The following is an 18,360-nucleotide window of genomic DNA, read 5'->3' as shown; positions in this document are numbered from 1 at the left end:
TTTCGGCCTTCGCTCGGGCGTGGGGCGGAATTGGTGTTGTACGATCATTTTGGAGCTGGCGGACGAGGCGGATGGTTTAAAGCGTTCCGATTGGCGCGCCCGGGATTGCCGTCTGTCCAATAGCATGCTCCTGTTGGCAACCTAGACGGCGCGAAAACGTGGTCTTTTTTTGCTCCTCGGCGACCGGCACCTAGGCTGAACTTCGGCATAGCCATGGCGTGCCGAAGTTCAGCCGGCAACAGGACGAAGAACTTTGCACACGCAAAGGTGACGCCACGCGGCGTACCACGGAGATGCGAACCGGTTTCAAAGTGAATCGTCTCGTGGGTTGATGCCTTGATTCCCCGCTGTGCCCGCGCATTGAGCTGCTGCGAAAGAGCTTCCGTACTACTGGGGCACGTGATGGAAGGCGAAGAAACGGGCGCATGTACAGTATGGTAGCACTCGAAATTAAGGCAGGCTGTGACCTGTACATTTCCGCGTGAGCGAATTCGGAAGCACATATTTGCGGAATCTGTAACGCGTACCAATCCCACGGATGCCGGGATGGATGCGCGCAATGTCAAGACCGCATACTAGGGGTATTTAAAATGAAGAATGTCAAATTTTCAGAAAGGAATGCTGCGACGGTCATACAATGACAAAGGATAACAAATTAACTGACAAAAGAGATTATGACGTCTGCATTTATTTGGGAGAAGCCCAAAAAACAACTAAGACAGGTGGAAAATGACATTATGGAGGAACATGTACCAGTGAACAGCCTCAAGAGGGAACAGTTATTGATGGATGAACTGAGGGGGCTAATTAGAAGCACTGTCCCCATAATGGGACAGAGGTGTGAAAAGGCCCAGGAAAGTACCTGAAGGCATTCCTGAGGTTGTAATTGAAAATCAGGATTAATGATAGCCATCATGGGTGAACTGCTGACACTTACTGGGAATTCTTGTATGCAGTGCTGTACAGTTGGATACTAATTACCGCACATGCATTTGAGCATTGATCTTGCATAGTGATGGAAATGGGGCAATAGCTGCTGGGTGGTAACTGGCAAAGGCCAGCATTCTGAAGTAAGAAACAGTACGTGCAGCATGCACTCCATACATGCGTACGTATACACAGTGGTTCCTGCACTCTGTCGTTTGTTGCCACAAAATTGTTGCATAGGGTTCTCTGTGCTGCTGAATGATAGCAGTGATGTCGGGTGAATATGACTGTTATTATTTTCAACTGGTAACCGTCTGTGCAATCAAACACATGCTTTTAGTGAGTTTCCATTGTTTGCAGAAGCAAACCTACATCCATCTTGAGTGGAGTACTTTAACACAGACGTTGGCTACCTACCTACAACATAACTGCAAGTAAAAAAATAATGGTACATTTCATGACAATTGTTTGCTGGATTTGAGGATGGTGACCTTGTGGAACACACATCAGACATCTGAACAAGATGAAATTGCTGTGACTGAAATTTTATGATTCTGGTTCACATACCGCGTACCTCATGTATAGTAGGATAAAACTTAAAAGAAACAGCAGTTGTTAGCACTCGGTCATGGCCCGAGGCATCCTGTATTACTCCACTAACCAATAACAGTAAATAAAATAAGTTGTTCGATGTTTGACTTTATTAATCTATCCAGGTATCAGAATTCTAGAGCTTATCATTTTTTCTTGTAATAAGCTTCTTATGGTAGTATACAATAAAAGTTTTAACAGCGGACTACTTTTTTTGGCGCGGAAGAATTCTGTGCGGCGGTCCAGATGGCAAAGCTTCACTGCAGACTTAAATTGAATCTGACTATAGTGTTCGGTGATAACATGTTCTGACAGCCAAAAACCAAAACTGAACATTGGTTGTTGACTGAGCTTAGATGCCAATTCAATGCAAACAAAAATATTTGTTGTAGGAATAGATACGCATAGTTAACATGAAACAAAAAGAGACAACCCGCAACAAACACCTCACTGATACTGCCAACTGTCCAAAGTGATATCACGAACAGTGTATGCTGGACTGTCCTACACAAGAGGGGACGTAGAGCAGATGCCTCTGTGTGCTCTTAGATAAAAGGGAATAGTACCAAGGCTTAGTCCATGCTACTGCTTCTGACGTCAAGGTGACCTTGACAAGATTGGTTGTTGCATCTGTAGAGAGGGCATCTGCTGCTGCTGATGTGGACTGCTTGTTCACAGCCTTTAACAATGCTCTGTCATAGCACGTTAAAGAACCCCAGGTGGTCGAAATTTCCGGAGCCCTCCACTACGGCGTCTCTCATAGCCTTAGTCGCTTTGGGACGTTAAACCCCATAAACCAAACCAAACCAGATCATTTTTGCCCAGCTTGGTTCTTCAGCTGTGGGAAATCCAGCATCACCTGTATATCATTCTTCTTGTGTCCCTGTTCACTCCTGCCGCACTTCAACTCTATCCACATCATAGAATGTGTGGTCAAATGACATCAAACACGCCACTGTCTCTCATTAAAGAAAAGGTGTATGTGTATGTGTGTATTATGTATGCATGAAAAAATCAGCATATTTTAGCATGTTACCATCAGATATGAATGCATCTATACATGAGGAAATTACAATGTTCCCAACCTTTACTAATATGGAAGATCAGTGTTAACTGCAGGTGTTTACAATATCACATCACAGAAAAATGACGACGCAATAATACTGATTTCTTTTCTGATTTTTTTTCGTCATGTTTTTCACACCATTAAGAAAATTGAAATAGAAATACCACTCAGTGGCTTCAAAGCGGATATGGTGCGCATCACTGTACTAAAGTGCACGCTTTTGTTCTGCAGTGACAGTGGGCAGGCCGCTTCCTTTTACCAGTGCTTCCTGAGGTGACATTGCAGTGAACATTGTGCAAACCAGTATGCAGCATAGTAAACAAGTGTGGAAAGTTCTGTTGAGAGCCAATCAATGTTGACATGCACAGAAACAAGGTGGCGTATTGTGCGTATGACCACAAAGCATTCTTAACTGTCCCATGAATTTAAAACAAAGTGGTTGGAGTAAGTACACTGGCCTAGAGGTTAAGGAAATGCAAGAACCGATTTGGAAAGTTTACATAGCAAATATTGGCGGAGATCGTGGTGGAGCAGCGCAAAGGACGGGACACAAGAAACAAGGAAAGACGTACACAGGCGCTGACTATCAACTGAATTTTTATTGCGAAATACAGAGAATATATAGCGATATTTCGCAATAAAAATTCAGTTGATAGTCAGCGCCTGTGTACGTCTTTCCTTGTTTCTTGTGTCCCGTCCTTTGCGCTGCTCCACCACGATGCAACAGCACCAACTAGCCCAGCAACTTGCTCTTCTAAAAATTGGCGGAGACTAGGATATAATGCTTTGTATAGTCAAGGGAACGGGAACTGCTTCATATTTTGCAGTTACCTCAAGCAAACACAATCATATCAAGCAGAATGCGAAAAAGTTAATTTTCAGAAATAAGAGCTATGATGTCTCAGGACAGAATGAATTGAAAAATAAGCCATTGAAGTATGTGTGGGCCATAGATGCTTAAGTTCTCCAGTAAAGCTCTACAGCAATCTTGAAGGTACGTCCTTTCTGATCAGTAAAAAATAATATGAGAAATTTTAAGGGCAACTCTGATTCCCAAAGCAGCAAGCAAAAGAGAGAATCTGTATTTGTTAATCGATATCCGCACCACTTGTTATATATAGAATAATGTCGTACTAGTTACTAATTACCAATTTCTTAGCAAAATATCCTTATTCCACTGCCAGTCTGGGTTGCAAGGAAACGAATTAACTGAGCCATCAGTAGTCATAAGGAAGTTGGAAAAAAACCAAGTTGAAGTCAGGCCGAAGGATGATGAAGAAAAACAGAAAGGCAGTGATGACTTTTGTCTTTTATTGCTATCTCTTTGCTGCAATCTGATGATGAGAGCTTTTAAGCTGAACCAATTGCCCAGTTAATACTATCCTTAGTACATGTGACTATATACAAGTTACATGCATAAGCATACAGATGTATAATTCTCACTGAGCCACATCATGAAGTCAGTGTGTTGCTCAGCTGAGCAGAACAGACAAGCACAAAGAGAAGCCTGGTCAACAACAGGTGGGTGCACTAATGCATGTTTAGCTTTGCAGTCGGCGAATGTAGGTAGCTAAAGCTAGCTTGTGCAAAGTTAGCCCAAATGCTACTATTGTGTAAATCTGCCCCGATATAGTTTGAAATAAATTATGAACAAAGTTCTCAATGAACACGTTATGTATAAGAGAGCATTGTACTGGTTTGCCGAGGTGACCGAGTGACTGAGCACTATATCAGATCTATTTGTTTTCATATTTATCACACCTCAGTGGTCCTAATGACATTACTTTAGTAGCGAGCTTTAAAATGGTGTGCCAGGTAGGAGCTCAGTGAGTTCGTAATTTATACCACGATTTCTGTAGTAACCACTTCGCAGGACAGTAAGATACACAGCCTTGTGGGATGCAAGACCGTTACAGCCTTCTGTGGCACGAACAAAAACGAATCTTGAAATTCAGTGGCATATGAGCTAAACGAGGCACAAGAGTGTTAGTGCACCTAGTGCACGAGAGACTACAAGTTGGGACTGATTAGTTGGGGACGTGTTGGTAAGGAGCAAAAAAAACCTGCATAAGATGAAGACATTCAAATATGCACTTTTGGTGCTGTCACACTGGACCTTCAAAAATGGCCTGAGAAAATAAAACAGGCGGCTCAGGACTGAACTAATTCAAGGATTCTAGTTAAGTTAGATTTGTGCCATGTGCCATTAGAATACCCAAGTTGATGACACACAGGGGAATTGAATGCAAGTAACTTGGAAGATGGTGATACTAACAACATGTCATGGTGTAAATATCCTAGGTTGTGGGTGGGTGTATGAGGATTATTAGGTATTTGAACCAGTATACAGTGAATATACCTTTATCGGAAGGCCTTATAAGTTGGCAAAATGTAATGCTGACAATAAAAAACAATATTACTGCATTCTTAGTAACATTAGCAAACAGGACAATCTAGGGCATGCTAATTGTTGTTTTGAACAACTGAAATGCTGGTATTGATTGCAATATGGCACACACCATATGGCTGTCATTGAAGGCATATGACAAAACACTGAAGGGACGGTAATAATGCAAGTAATGAAAAGCTGAGGCCCAAAGGAGTGCCTTGGCGGACGTCCGAGATTGCAGGAAAAGGCAAGATACATAAGAATTGGCAAGGGAAATCTGCCGAAGGCTGGCTGTTTAAGCTTGGATCCAGTTTAGAGCTATTGGATGCAAGTTAAAGCACGAGAAAACCAGCCTCACATAAATAGGGGAAATGCATGCTTTTTCAAAGCAAAGAACAAAAGCATCATAGGGGGATGTTGCAGTCAAGGTGCATGTCGTGAAGAACAAGAAAAAGTTGGCTATTGCAGAAATGTCTTCTAAAAGCTTGCCGATTTGAATCAAACAACTTAATGGGCCAAAACAATCTAGCAGGGTCAAGAGTATGAAATGTGTTTGGTGATTTGCAGCACATGCCAATAACACAAATAGGGCCATAGGTGCTGGGTGATGAAGGATTAAAAACAGAGGGGCCAGGCTATAATAAGGCAGGAAGCTATCTGTACAGCATGCACTAGATATGCCTATACAACCTACTTCCTCTCCCGTTGTTGCTTTCCGTAAATTTCACAGAACTTGATCACAGCGTACTGTGGGGTGCACCGGTGGCAAGTTGGCATGTCGAAACTGTGCTAAGGGACGACAACAGAGCAAGAATTGCTACGCTGTGCAGTGATGTTACCATCGTCTTTGTTCCTAGCGTAGCTTTACCAGCTCCACAGGGCTTATTTTGCAGTCTGCAAGTAGTCATGTCTGTAGCAAGCAGTCACAGGCAAATGAAGGTGGAAGCAGACAGACATATGCAAGTGCATCGACAAGATCTTCTCAAAGCTTCGAGAATGGCTTGTTAAACAAAGTGCTGCGGCTGACCCAGGAAGCACCGCTGAACAACCACTTAACACCAATAAGGCCGATTTCGCAAGCAGCTCTGCAACAATAGCATTGCGAACACATCCAGTTTCGTACCACTGATCCCCGGATCGAAAAGGACCATGAGCAAAATCAACAACAGACACTGTCATTGCCTATGAGGTGCTTCAAGACCACTGTATTTTTCTGATTGCAGTGGAAACCAACATCCCACTTAAACTGAATACTGCCAAGCATTTGTCAATATTGACTTTACACTGCTAAGCAAAAAGAGAAAAAAAGCAATGGCAAAGGTTTTCTCAATATTTTTTTCTTCTTTTTCATCAAGACTCGTTATGCTCAACTTGCTCTGTGGTCAGTTTTGATTGCATAAGCTGCTGCCACACTTTTTTTTTTCTGCGCTACATCAATTCAAATGCTCATGAAAACAGACTTATGAGTTGGCACATATTAGAGATTTGTACACTGTCAATCAGTCGTGATTCAAAAGCAGCAATGATTCTTGTTTCCATGTTACAACCTAAACCGAAAGCGGAAGTCTTCAGTCACCCATTCATCACGCCGATATGTTTATTGCAGGCAAATGTGCGCACAGCCGGCAGGAAATAAAAAGAAATGACGCTCCCGAAGTTACATTTGCACTGCACCGATGTTTTCACACAGGTTACACAGTTTCTCCGGCGAGTCGTAACCCGAGCACCCATCATCACAAAACGTACTGAATGGAGCACCAAAGCGCAGAGGATGGCGACATCGCTGTTGTCGCCGCAAAACAATCCTACGGCCGTGCAGCCAAGCTCGCGTCGCGTCACGTCGCACACACGGCAATTCTCAAGCACAGTGCCAACACGAATCGCGAACAAAATGGTAACGAATGCGTAGCCAGCAACAACGTCGTGTGCACGCTTCGGTCGCGATCACTGCAACCATCGCAACGAATGCGACTAGCTGCACAACGCCACGTTCATTTCAGCATTCCGAAAGCACGGCGTGCGTAGTGAGCTCTCGAAGGTGCACATTTCACTGCCTTGATGTAAAAGCACTGTCGCTGCTCGCCGCTGCTGCACGCGGAGTAGTTCGCAGTCGCTCTGAACACTCGTAATATCAACATGTGGCCAATATAGTATGCCTCGCGGCATAGATGCCACCACTACAGCCACGACCTATGCCTCGCTCCCCAGTTCAGTCGACGGACGGCCATCTTGCCCGGCAGGAGCGGATGCCTACGTCACGTAAAAAGCAGCCAATCGCTGCAATTCGGTCGCCGGGCGGTTCGCTCGTCCGCCCCAAAGTTGAAGTTCACCAACTTTCCTTTCGCCTGCCGAACGGGGCGAATGCCTATTGTCTGGTCGTTCGGTCCGCCAGTCCGCCTGCCTGGCGGATCCGCTCAAAAGCGATCGTACAACGGCCTTAAGCCTTACGATATGGTCAGCTCGGACAGCCTCTGTGAGGCCGGCACGCAAGAAAGCTTTTTTCCTCCTTGCCAGCATGCTCAAGCTAGCCGACGTTCAGCATTGCCTGCAGCGATATATCAGTGGTTATAGCGTTCGTATGCTGAGTGCGAAAACGTGGGATGGAATCCCGGCCGCATTTCGACAAGGGTGTATTAGACTGCGCGGCGTCAGTGCATATTAAGGAAACCTAATGGTACGGAGAAATTGGCGCCATTATGAGATTGCCGCTTTCCTCCTCGCTTTCATGCTTTTCCCTCTGTGACTGACCCGAAGTGCCGGCGTGATAAATCGCACGGCTAGTGGTGGTCTTTATTTGCTTCGGAATACAGTCACAACTTCGGCGCATATGCGCAAGACTCTACCACGTCGTAGCCAGTTGCGCGAGTGAACGCGCTGATTGTGCACTGAGTGGGGCCTAGTTTTGCATGATTATAATCCAGGCACACAAGAATGGCGAAAGCTTCGTATTTACACCGGCAGACATGAATTATTGCGGGCGCTCGAAAACAATAATAGCGATGAAGTTCAAGGAGGAAACCGGCAGGAACAGGGAATGTCGTTACCTTCCGTATGTCCGCTGTTGGCTTGAAACAAAATGGCGTCTACGGGCACGGGAAAACATTTATTTACCCTCTACTCGAGAAGAACACACTAGGCTGCTGCTCGTGGGCGCGGTCCAAATTCATCTCTCCCTCTTGGACGTAGGTGGACGGCGGAGACAAGGAAAGCGCGCTCCCGTTGAGGGGTTCGGTGCGGGAAAAGGAAAGGGGAGTTCGCGCGACACCTATTGGCGCGGGCATCTCGCGGTGCCTGCCAAAGGCCACTACAGCGCATGCGCCGTTACCAAGGCAACCAGTGCCATGGCAACCATGACGTCACAGCCGCTGCGCCGCATTGTGCATGTGCAGAGTGGCGCCGCGCAGCTCGGCCTCTCTCTGCGACCCAAGAATTGCTGTCCTGCCAACCTGCGCGTATACAGCTGCGGTGAGGTGTCGCAGTTACACATTATTTCAGAAATTTTCAGCCTCAGCACTTACTTCATCTCCCGAATATCAGCATCTTCTGCATCCTTGGAGTAGCAAAGACTGGCGCTCGCGCAGACTGGAGGTCTCTTTCACGCGTTTGCGATACCTAGTGCCTCTGCTAAATTTCTACCTTCACAGATCTGGTCTGGCGGTTTCTCCACTGTGCCCATTTTGTGCCGAGCCTGAGAAAGTGGATCACTACCTGCTGTTCTGCCGCCGCTTCTCTGCTTTGAGGAGGCGCCTATTAGAAATTCCGCTTCACCAGCTGGGTCTGCCTGTGTCTACTGCGGTTGTTCTTTCCTTTGGCGCTTCTTCGCTTGGACGAAGCAACAAGGGTCTGCGCCGTGCTGTTAAAAATTTTCTTATAGAAACGCAGCGACTCCCATGCTAATTTTAATTTGATTTCTTTTTATTATATTATTTTCTATTTATTTTTATTTTTCTGTCTTTCAAAAATTTTTCATTATTTTTATCTCTTTCAGTCAGTGCAAAATTGAACCATTACATGCATTGCATTCGAATTTGCACAAAAAGCCATCTTCCCGTCTTCGATCTCCCAGCTAACAGGTCCCCTGTCGTTGTGTCGTCCAATCTCAGCCTAAACCCTGTTGCTACTCCCTTTTCTATAAATGCTCTTCTTTCCAGCAGTTCATCGCCTGTGTCTTGACCACTCCCTCGTAGTGGGTATGTGCTATTTTATTTAAGGCCAACCAACCAACCAACCATATAAGCCGGAAGCAATGCACTCGCTCCTCAGACGCACACCATAGAAGAAGAATGGCCCTGCTCGTCATGGCAGAAGTACAAGCAGCGTGAAATTGAGTCTTCCGATCAAGAAGTCGTTGCATGGCACAAGGGTGGCCGACAGCATGAAAACGAGGCGAGAAAGGCTAAACGGCCGGCCGAGACGACCGAAGAACGAGAGGAACGTCTCGCGAAGAGACGCCACCAAGCTGCTTAACGACAATGTGCCGCTACCGAAATGTCAGTAGACGAAACTGCTTTCGCAACGTATATCCTGGCCTAGCTGAGCTATGCCACTTCCAATTTTTTTTGTTCATTTTGTTCATCACAAGTTTTTGTCCTGTCTTACAGGGCATCATTATTAAGAACCCCAGGCGGCATAAAATCTACTGTGGCATCTGCTGCCCTAATTTCCTTTCACTTCTTCTTTTCCTAGAGGTCTCGGTTTGGTTCCCACTCCATGTGGGACAGTTACAGCGTCTTTCCTTCCCTGATAACCAAGTATGATGGTTGCATTCAGCCTTTGTGATGGCCAGTGACTCCATGAGGTAAGCGGTGTGTTAGGGAAAGTAGGCACCACGGTAGTATGCCTACAGAGCAATCAATGTTTCAACAGGCTCTGTGATGAACATATTCTGCAGGGCCCATTATTTCAGGCATTCATAAATGAGGTGCAATGCAAGTAACATGACAGAATAAAAGAGTAGAGAGGCAGGGAATTTCACTAGATCAACATCTGGTTGGTTCGAAACTGTAGTGTTTCATAAAAGAGCCAACTAAAAAAGAAGCAATCATGTACTAAATTATATGCATCATAGAGATCGCACCATCCCTTACTGGTTGCCAATAAAGTCTAGAGAAATTTGCTCCTTTACTTCATTTCTAACGTTTCCTGACCATTTTGTCAGAAAGCAGAAGAATGTACAAGTTTTTGCTAAGCACCCCTGAAACAGTTTTGCAATAAGTCTGTCAAGAAATAAACAGTGTAGACAGGAATCTGTAAAGAAAGGCGTGTCTTTATTTTATTCACGAAATAAATTACAACATATTTACAAGGATCAACGAATACCGACGCAAGGCCAAAAATAAGATCGCATCAAGCAGCAATTATGATTTGCAAACTCGTCCCATCATCATTATTTAACGCTACAAAAAATCATCCTACGCAAAGCCTGAGTGAAGTACTTTTTGCCTAGCACGCACGTGGGACACACAGAAAACCGTCACTAGCTGACTAGACATTTCTGCCTTCACAATGCACAAAGTTCACAACAAGGCAAGGCTCCAAGAAATCCTGCATGAGTAATGCACATCAACGTCAACGAACAGTTTGCAAATGGCAGGTCCCGCAGCGTGGCATTTGCATTGCATCATCCCTCGCCACAGTCTTGGTCTCTGTGGCATAAAAATAAGTGCGTCCATAATTGTCGAACGTGTCATGCCTTAGGCATGACAAAACAAGGGATCCACCTTCGCAACAAACTTTCTTCCCATAACATATACAACAAAGCTGACTCACGTCCTGGCAGTTCCGCAGTAAAGACTACCACAGTATGACATGGAGTTAGCAACGATTCCCCAAAATGGTGAAAAAGAAAGTGCTCATTTCAAATATTCAGCAGTGTTTTCTAGTGGGTTAGTTGGTGCATGTGGATGTAAGTAATTTAGAAAAACTGAGCGAAATTCAAATATTTCACAAGGGGAACGGCAAGAAGTAATGAGCCGGCAACAATACCAATCCCACACCTCCTAAGGGAAGGCGGCCAGCCTATCGCTTAGCAACAAAGAGGAAGAGTTTTCTGCCACACATTCCCCCTCTGCTCACCGGGAGGCAACAAAATAATGCTTTCAAGCACACTGAGGAGTCTGCTGATATTACCGTAAAAACTCACGTATAATACGAGGTTTTTTTCCCATAATTAGCGTCCTAAAATTCCGCCTCGTACTATTTGCGGATCCGAAGAAAAATTTTCGAAGTTGCTCGAAGTTTTGGTTTCGTTTTTGCGGCGTGGCTACGGCTTGGCTTCGTTACTCTCGACAAACGACGTCACGACGTTGTTTATTTGTTGATCCGTTGGGTGCGCCGGGGGGGTCGCGGTATGCCATGTGCCTGTTGACAATGCACGTGCTCCCGCGAAGTGGATATTGTTTTGGGGAGCATGATGTCAGCGTCTCGAAGACAGTACCCGGCTGCTTTCAAGCGAAAAGTGATTTTAGATGCGGAGAACATCGGCAACGGTGCGGCTGGGAGGCAGTTTGCTGTCATCGACGGAAGCATTCGTGGATGGCCACGACAGAAAGAAGCCCCTTTCGCGTGCAGCGGTACACGACGAAGCTTTCGTGGCCGCTTGATGGTTGTGTAAACAAACCGTTCAAGGACGCAGTCAAGCGGTGCTACGCAGAGTGGATGCGCTCAGGTGAGCCTGCAGTGACGCCAACCGGGTGGCCGAAGCGGGCTTAAGAAGCGCGGCATCTCGAACAGCCTCGATGACACAGAAGATGAGTACATTTGGGATGATTTGTCGGACAAAGAAATGTCTGAAGGAAGCGCTACTGAAGAAGAATGTGTTTGAAATGGAGTGCCGGATGCGATTTGAATAAATGTCTTCTATGAGCTTGCGTCACTCGTATTATACACAGGTAAAACTTTTTTTCCTCATTTCGCGTCTCTAAAACTGCACCTCGTATTATATTCGGGTTCGTATTATACGTGGCTTTTTACGGTAACTGCAAGGGTTACAACTTCAGGCAGTATTCAAAAACAGTAAAAGGCCACCACTTCACTCATTTTCACCTACAGTTCTGAGAGTAAAGGAATGCTGTCCTTGGTTCTTGCTCGGAACTTACAGCATACTGAAAAATACGAGTCATCATTTTCTTATAAAAATTACCATTCAAAACTGAAGGCGAGGAGCCAGGGGTGGGGTCGGAGGAGGGAAGTCAACCTCTATGCAGAGCCGGCCTATTCATGGAGTTTATAGTTTCAGCCGAGCCACATGCATTTCATGCCCCTTGCTGGTGGCCGCAGCTGCTCGCAGGTGTTATGCTGTTGACTCTTGATTAATTTGAACTTGAACGAGACAAAAAATTATTTTTGATTAAGGAGAAGCCTCTTAATGCCCCCCCCCCCCCCCCCCCCCCCCCCCCCCCCCCCCCCCCCCGCTTTTTAAGCCAGACTAGCTTTTCAAGTAGCCAATCACAGCAGAAGTACTGAGACAGCAGCATTTGCACAGAGAATTTCAGAACGGCACAAAGAACATCCACATAGAGCATAGCGGAAGTGTGTATAAACACAGAGGCGAGTGTTGCTGTAAACATGCCATGCTGGCACACATCCGTCCCATCGCAATTCTCGCAGACCCTAAAAAACAACTTCAAAGGTAGCTGTGCCTGACCACGGGGTTCACTCAGAAGCTGCCGGCGAGATCCGAAGTGGTCCTGTGTGAAAGGCTTCTCGTCAGGAGAGTGGAGGTCCCCAACCAGTGCGAGTGGAATGCATTAGGCACGTCGACGGCCTCTTCGGTTGTTCCATCAGTACGGTGTTCTCTGGGTTATGTTCACCAAGTCATGCGTGCTGCAAATGAGAATTCGGAACTGAATTAGGAAGCTGCGGTCTGGGTCAGGCTGAATTTGTGTTGAAGGGGCTAAAAGATCTAACTCCTGAGCGTTGAATTTGTTTAGGCTAGGGCCATACCAAGTACCTTGCAATTTGTTCAGTTGCAGAGAGCACTCCACTCAATGAATGAATTTGCACTATGCTCAAAAGTGGTTGAATTAATAACGCATGACATGACAAATTTACATGCCATGACTAGGATGGCCACTTTTAATGACACCTCTGGCAGCTTCTTTCTTCTTTCATACATTTAGTGTTTTGTGTGATATTCATGCACTGCACTCAAGATACTCCAGGCAACAAAGTTCCCTGTCTTATGAAGCCCCGAGTACTGCAATTTTTCAGAAATAATTTACCAATGCCCAGCCAATCAGCTTGCACACCACGACAAGGATGTCATCATCTAATAGTGAGAAAAACTGCATGGCAGCTAACATTCATATTGTTTCTGTCAAGAAATCCATGTTATTGGCACAATCTGCATCTCCAATATCTACGAAAGCTAACCTACTGACCTACTCATATTTATTGAGGTTCATAGTTGCTTTAGAAGGCAACTCTGACATTTTTCCTACCTCCACAGGATCTACTGAAACTTTCACAGATTGGTCTAAACAGTCTTCTGATCTTTTGTGAGGAATTTTGCAACTGGGCGGCTTCTTTTGCAATGCAATTTAAAAATTTCCCATTTGGCGGCCTCAATCAAGATTATTTGTGTGACGTCACAGTTTGCAAGCTTGTTGATATTCACTCGGCGTATGCCAAAAAAGAAAATTTCGAGCTGGTTTTTGCTCACTTCGGACAAATAATGATTCACACTGTCAATTACAATTTCTAGCTCAGCTCCTCCAGCTTAGCTCCAGACATGATGGGTTTTGCGACAGTGTCTCCGACGCCAATAGTTTTATTGAAACCCAGTTTTTGTGCTGGAGAGAGCGAACTCTAAGGAATGTGATGCGATTATAAACTCAAAATGTCCGAAAAAACCCTGCAGCTGCCCTTTAACATCAGTGAAGAAGACACCATTGCACCAGCATTTCTGCCAGTCAATATCTGAGCAGTAAATTTTAGATTATCCGCTCAGAGCCACAGAGAACAATCGCTCATAGCCACAGAGAACAATAAATGACTCAGCAGCTAAAAATGATGCATAACTTAAAACTGCTGGGCCTTGGTCGTATGAACCCTAGCTCCAGGTGAAGGGTTTTAACATGTATGGCTAAATTTATGCTATCTAGAAACTACAAACATTGAGATCCACTGTATTTGACAAAAGAGCTGCAAAATGATTCTAACTGATTAGCCATGGCGCATTAATTCTAAGTACACCTTTGCATCATTGAGTCAACATAGTACCAACATTTATGACACTCCTAATAAGAACAGTAGGAAGTGAGGATCCAAACTACTTAGAGTGGGGCCAAAAAAAAATTATCTGGAAAATCTGCTTTCATGAGGACAAAGCATGCTTTTGGCAGTATAAAGAGAACTTGTCTTGCAATTATAAGAGCCAACATTAATGGCAACCCAAAAGTGTGAAATTGCCACGAAACACGAACCCCTGATAGTCACCATCACCATGCAATTAAAGAAAAACACAATTACATGGACACACTGCTCATACAGGCATGTGTAATACAAAAGGAAACTCTCAGTCCGAATTCAAGAGCGGTTTTTACCTTAGCATCGAACTTGAAAACGTATTATTTTAATATTTTTACTTATACAATGCCACAGCACCCAGGCAGTTATTATTATAGAAAAGAATGATGCACAGTATCATAAGGAAGACAATAAACACCCAAAGGGGCCAACAATGCTCATCTGCACAGATGTACTGAGAGGAAGGCCACTCAGATGAAAAATTTATGATTTTCACTCATACCAGGGCAGTAATCGACTGCATGATAATAAGATGTTCCCTTTTATACTGCATCAACCTGTACAATGCACTATCGCGATCAATGGCAGGCAAGGCAAAGAAGAACCACAGGCAGGTTCATTTCCCGCGAAATAGCAAAGTGCAACTTCACATGCGTGATAGTAATGCAAGATGAGAAAGAAGTCTCCTAGCAAGCAATAGCAGCAAGTGAAGATAATGTTTCAGTACTAGAGAGGCCTGATTACTCTGGAGGGTCTGCTTCTTGGGAGTAGCTGTGACTTGTAGACTGTCTACATGTACAGTTAGGGTAATGGGCTTGGCAGTAACACATCGGGCACAATGGTCAAGATATTCTGCTTTGCTGTGCATACACAGGTCTTGTTTTATTCGTGCCTACAGTTTTCTGTTTCTGGCAGAGCTATGCTCCCACTTGTTATGATCTTGTAACAAGATCGCTGCAGCCGTGCATAAATAATGAGGCCCCCACTTATTCAGCATCGGGCCAGCTTGATACTTTAAAAACTGCTGTGAACTGACATACAACTCAAACATCGAGAAGGTGGCTGTGTCATGTTTTGTTCGTTGCTTTGGTGTCAGCCTTTGACTGCATTAAGTACTTGTATCTGCCAAATGGTTCAGATATGGAACCTGCTTGGTAAGCTTGTGCTGCAGCAAACGTCGCTTCTATTATGAGCAGCTGTATGCAGGAACAAAAAAATACAAATACAAAGTTTCTGCAGCCACACTCCAGACATAGAGCGGTACAAAGCAGTACAAAGCTTTCAGTTTCAGGAGGCCTTGAACGCATCACCACATACATGACTACATCACAAAGTGAAATCCCATGCTCATGAGCTATTCACAACAAGCAAGGCAATGTGCTAAACAAGCTACCTCAAGAGGACAGGCACATATCATAGAGGTGGGAAACAGCAGCACTGGCCACAACACAAAGGCCGACATACTCCACCTTGGTGAAAAACACTGCAAGGTGTATGGACTTTGGTAAGCGTAACAGCATAATGAGTGTTCCAGTGAAATATGCAGCACCACAGTCGCATAGTTCAGTTCTGACAACGATACAGCACCCCAACTCCTGTTTCGCTCTCTCTCGGCTTGTCTCTTAGCTCTAACGGAGGTTTTTAGCTCATCAATAACAGCTCAGAATCTAACCTGAAAGGTAACACGCGCCGAGGGTATGATTTGCGTGCTGCTAATTCCTGGTGTAGAAAATAAAAAGGATTAAAAAAATCTACAAGCAAGAGGCTTCAAAATGCCATCTCGGGTGTTCGAAAATGCAGTGCTAATCCACTGCGCAACAGAACCAATGGGACTGAGCACTTTTTAAGTGTTCTCATCTCTTCTTTGCCCCTAGGTGATGGCTGTTTAAATTAGAAGCTGTGGGTTGGTACTGCTGATAGAACAAAATCACGCACAACAGTGCTCCCGACCCCACATTTCACTCTGGAACGCAGAACTGAAAGGAAACGGCTGGCCAAGTGGCAGAGCTTTCAGCAGCGCTACTGCTTACCAAATGGAGGAGTAGTGAAGAAGGGGTCAGTCATGCAGGTGGCTCAGAGAGAAGCAGGAAGCGGGGGTGAAGCGAGCTTGCTTTGGGTGCAGCAACATGCACAAAGCACGGCCCAAAGACGAAAGCGCCGCCACTGACAGGGCGGTTGCGGCGGCGTGACGGGAGAGGGCATGCCCTACTGTGGCAGAGTGATGGCTGCAGCATCAGCCCGACAACGCACTTCTTGCCAAACTTGTTGTGGATGACGAGGAAGACGAAGGCCAAGGCCAGGCACAAGCTGCCCACGGCTATGTAGGCAATGCCGAGGAACGGGTTGCGCCCGCCCAGCCAGGACGTGTTGGACAGGATGATCCGCTTGCTGCCCTTGAACGGCGTCACCGGGTAGCCTGTCACAGCCAGCTCAGGAAAACAGAATAGCGCAGAGTGCTACCGCAGGAAGACTTTATGCACTGTGCACACAGTACCGTAAAAACTGAAATATAGGTCATACTTTTTCTCAAAAAACCATGACAAAAAGTCGACCCACATCTTATATACCGGTCATTGGCGGTAAAACTACGCAAGTCTTGCAACAGTGGGCAGCTGAAGTCAACGGCCTCCATCGCCATCAGCAGCAGCGCGGTGTGGGGACGTTGTGGCACCGCTCTTTCGCGTTTCCGTTGTCACAAAGTTATTTTGGTTTGTGTCTGGGTGTCGTCGGCATGGAAATCTTTCCCCACAGAGATGGTGCGCGAGTCTTTTAGAATATGCAGCACAAGCAGCGCGCTAGACGGCACAGAGGATGATGCTCAGTGGGACGTGGCATCCAACTCGAGTTCGGACGGCTCTGATGACTCGGAGTAAAGCTTGTGCACTTCGTGCCCTTCTCTGTACTGTACACCCGGCCAATTCTTTAACACTATCGCGTGACCACCGCCTCGCATGTTTGTCAGCACCTTATCATGGCACGGAGTGGTGAAAGAAGCGAGAGCAAGTGCATGTGTACACATGTGCATATCTCGTTTGTTTCGCCGCTCAGCGCCGTTAATAATGCGCTGACCAGCACGCGGGTCGATGGTCGCGCGATGGTGTTAAAAATTGGCCGGGTGTACATACGAGCAGCATCTAAATGAAAATAAATACTGTCACCACTGTGCAACTGGTTGAGTCGCATTTGTTTCGAGGTAAGGGTGTGTCTCTGTACTTTTGCCATTGAAAAAGATTTCTTTCATTTTTAGAATTGGTTAGTTGGGGGGTCGACCTATATTCCGGCTTTTACGTAATTTGTATTGCTGTCTATTATGTCATCATCATCATCAGCCTGACTACACCCACTGCAGGGCAAAGGCCTCTCCCGTGTCTCTCCAATTAACCCTGTCCTTTGTCAGTTGCCACCACTGTATTCCCGCAAACTTCTTAATCTCATCCGCCCACCTAACTTTCTGCCGCCCCCTGCTACGTTTGCTTTCTCTTGGAATACATTCCGTTACCCTTAAGGATCAGCGGTTATCTTGCCTTCGCATTGCATGCTCTGCCCAAGCCCATTTCTTCCTCTTGATTTCAACTAAGATGTCATTAACCCGCATTTGTTCCCTCACCCACTCCGCCCGCTTTCGATCTCTTAACGTTACACCTATCATTTTCCTTTCCATAGCTCGCTGCGTTGTTCTTAACTTAATCTGAACCCTCTTCGTTATCCTCCATGTTTCTGCCCCATAGGTGAGTACCGGTAGGATACAGCTATTGTATACTTTTCTCTTCAGGGATATTGGTAAGCTACCATTCATGATGTGACACTAAATTAAATGAATAAGCTCTAGCAATTAAGACAAGAAGAAGAACACATGGGAAATAAGACCCTCTGTCTCTTGTAAGGTGTAACAGCATCACTGAGGCTTCAAGGAGTTCGGAGCCCTACTGCATGCTGGTGCCATCTAGTGGCCAATGAGGAAACCATCACCACAAAAACTTCTAGCCTCTCTTGTACTAATAATCAGAAGGAGTTTGGTCAACATTTCTAATCATGTGCAGGCAACTTAAAGCATGCTAAGTGGTCTGTTATGTTACTACTTCTACTTCCAGCATAGAGTGCAGTATGAGAAGGTTTGCACCGTCAAATGCCTTCACAG

The 18,360-nt window shown here is 45.4% G+C and overlaps 1 protein-coding gene across 1 annotated transcript in view; it reads right to left on the bottom strand.

The window, feature by feature from the left end:
- Positions 1-12,384: 12,384 nt before the first annotated feature.
- Positions 12,385-18,360, bottom strand: part of Cdc50 (cell cycle control protein 50A) — a 46,631-nt gene continuing 40,655 nt past the window's right edge. Inside the window, exons 9-10 of the mRNA XM_089542819.1 lie at positions 16,473-16,638; positions 12,385-12,797 (exon numbers count right to left, since the gene is read on the bottom strand). Of these exons, the coding sequence (XP_089398945.1) occupies positions 12,755-12,797; positions 16,473-16,638 (209 nt within the window). The 3' untranslated portion in view covers positions 12,385-12,754. The remainder of the gene's footprint in view (positions 12,798-16,472; positions 16,639-18,360) is intronic.

Source organism: Amblyomma mixtum, chromosome 1 (genome assembly GCF_055824585.1).
Source record: "Amblyomma mixtum isolate Tamu chromosome 1, ASM5582458v1, whole genome shotgun sequence".
NCBI classification, from domain to species: Eukaryota; Metazoa; Arthropoda; class Arachnida; order Ixodida; family Ixodidae; genus Amblyomma; species Amblyomma mixtum.
The sequence above is the reverse complement of the archived record's forward strand: the minus strand, read 5'-3'. Positions and strand labels throughout refer to the sequence as shown.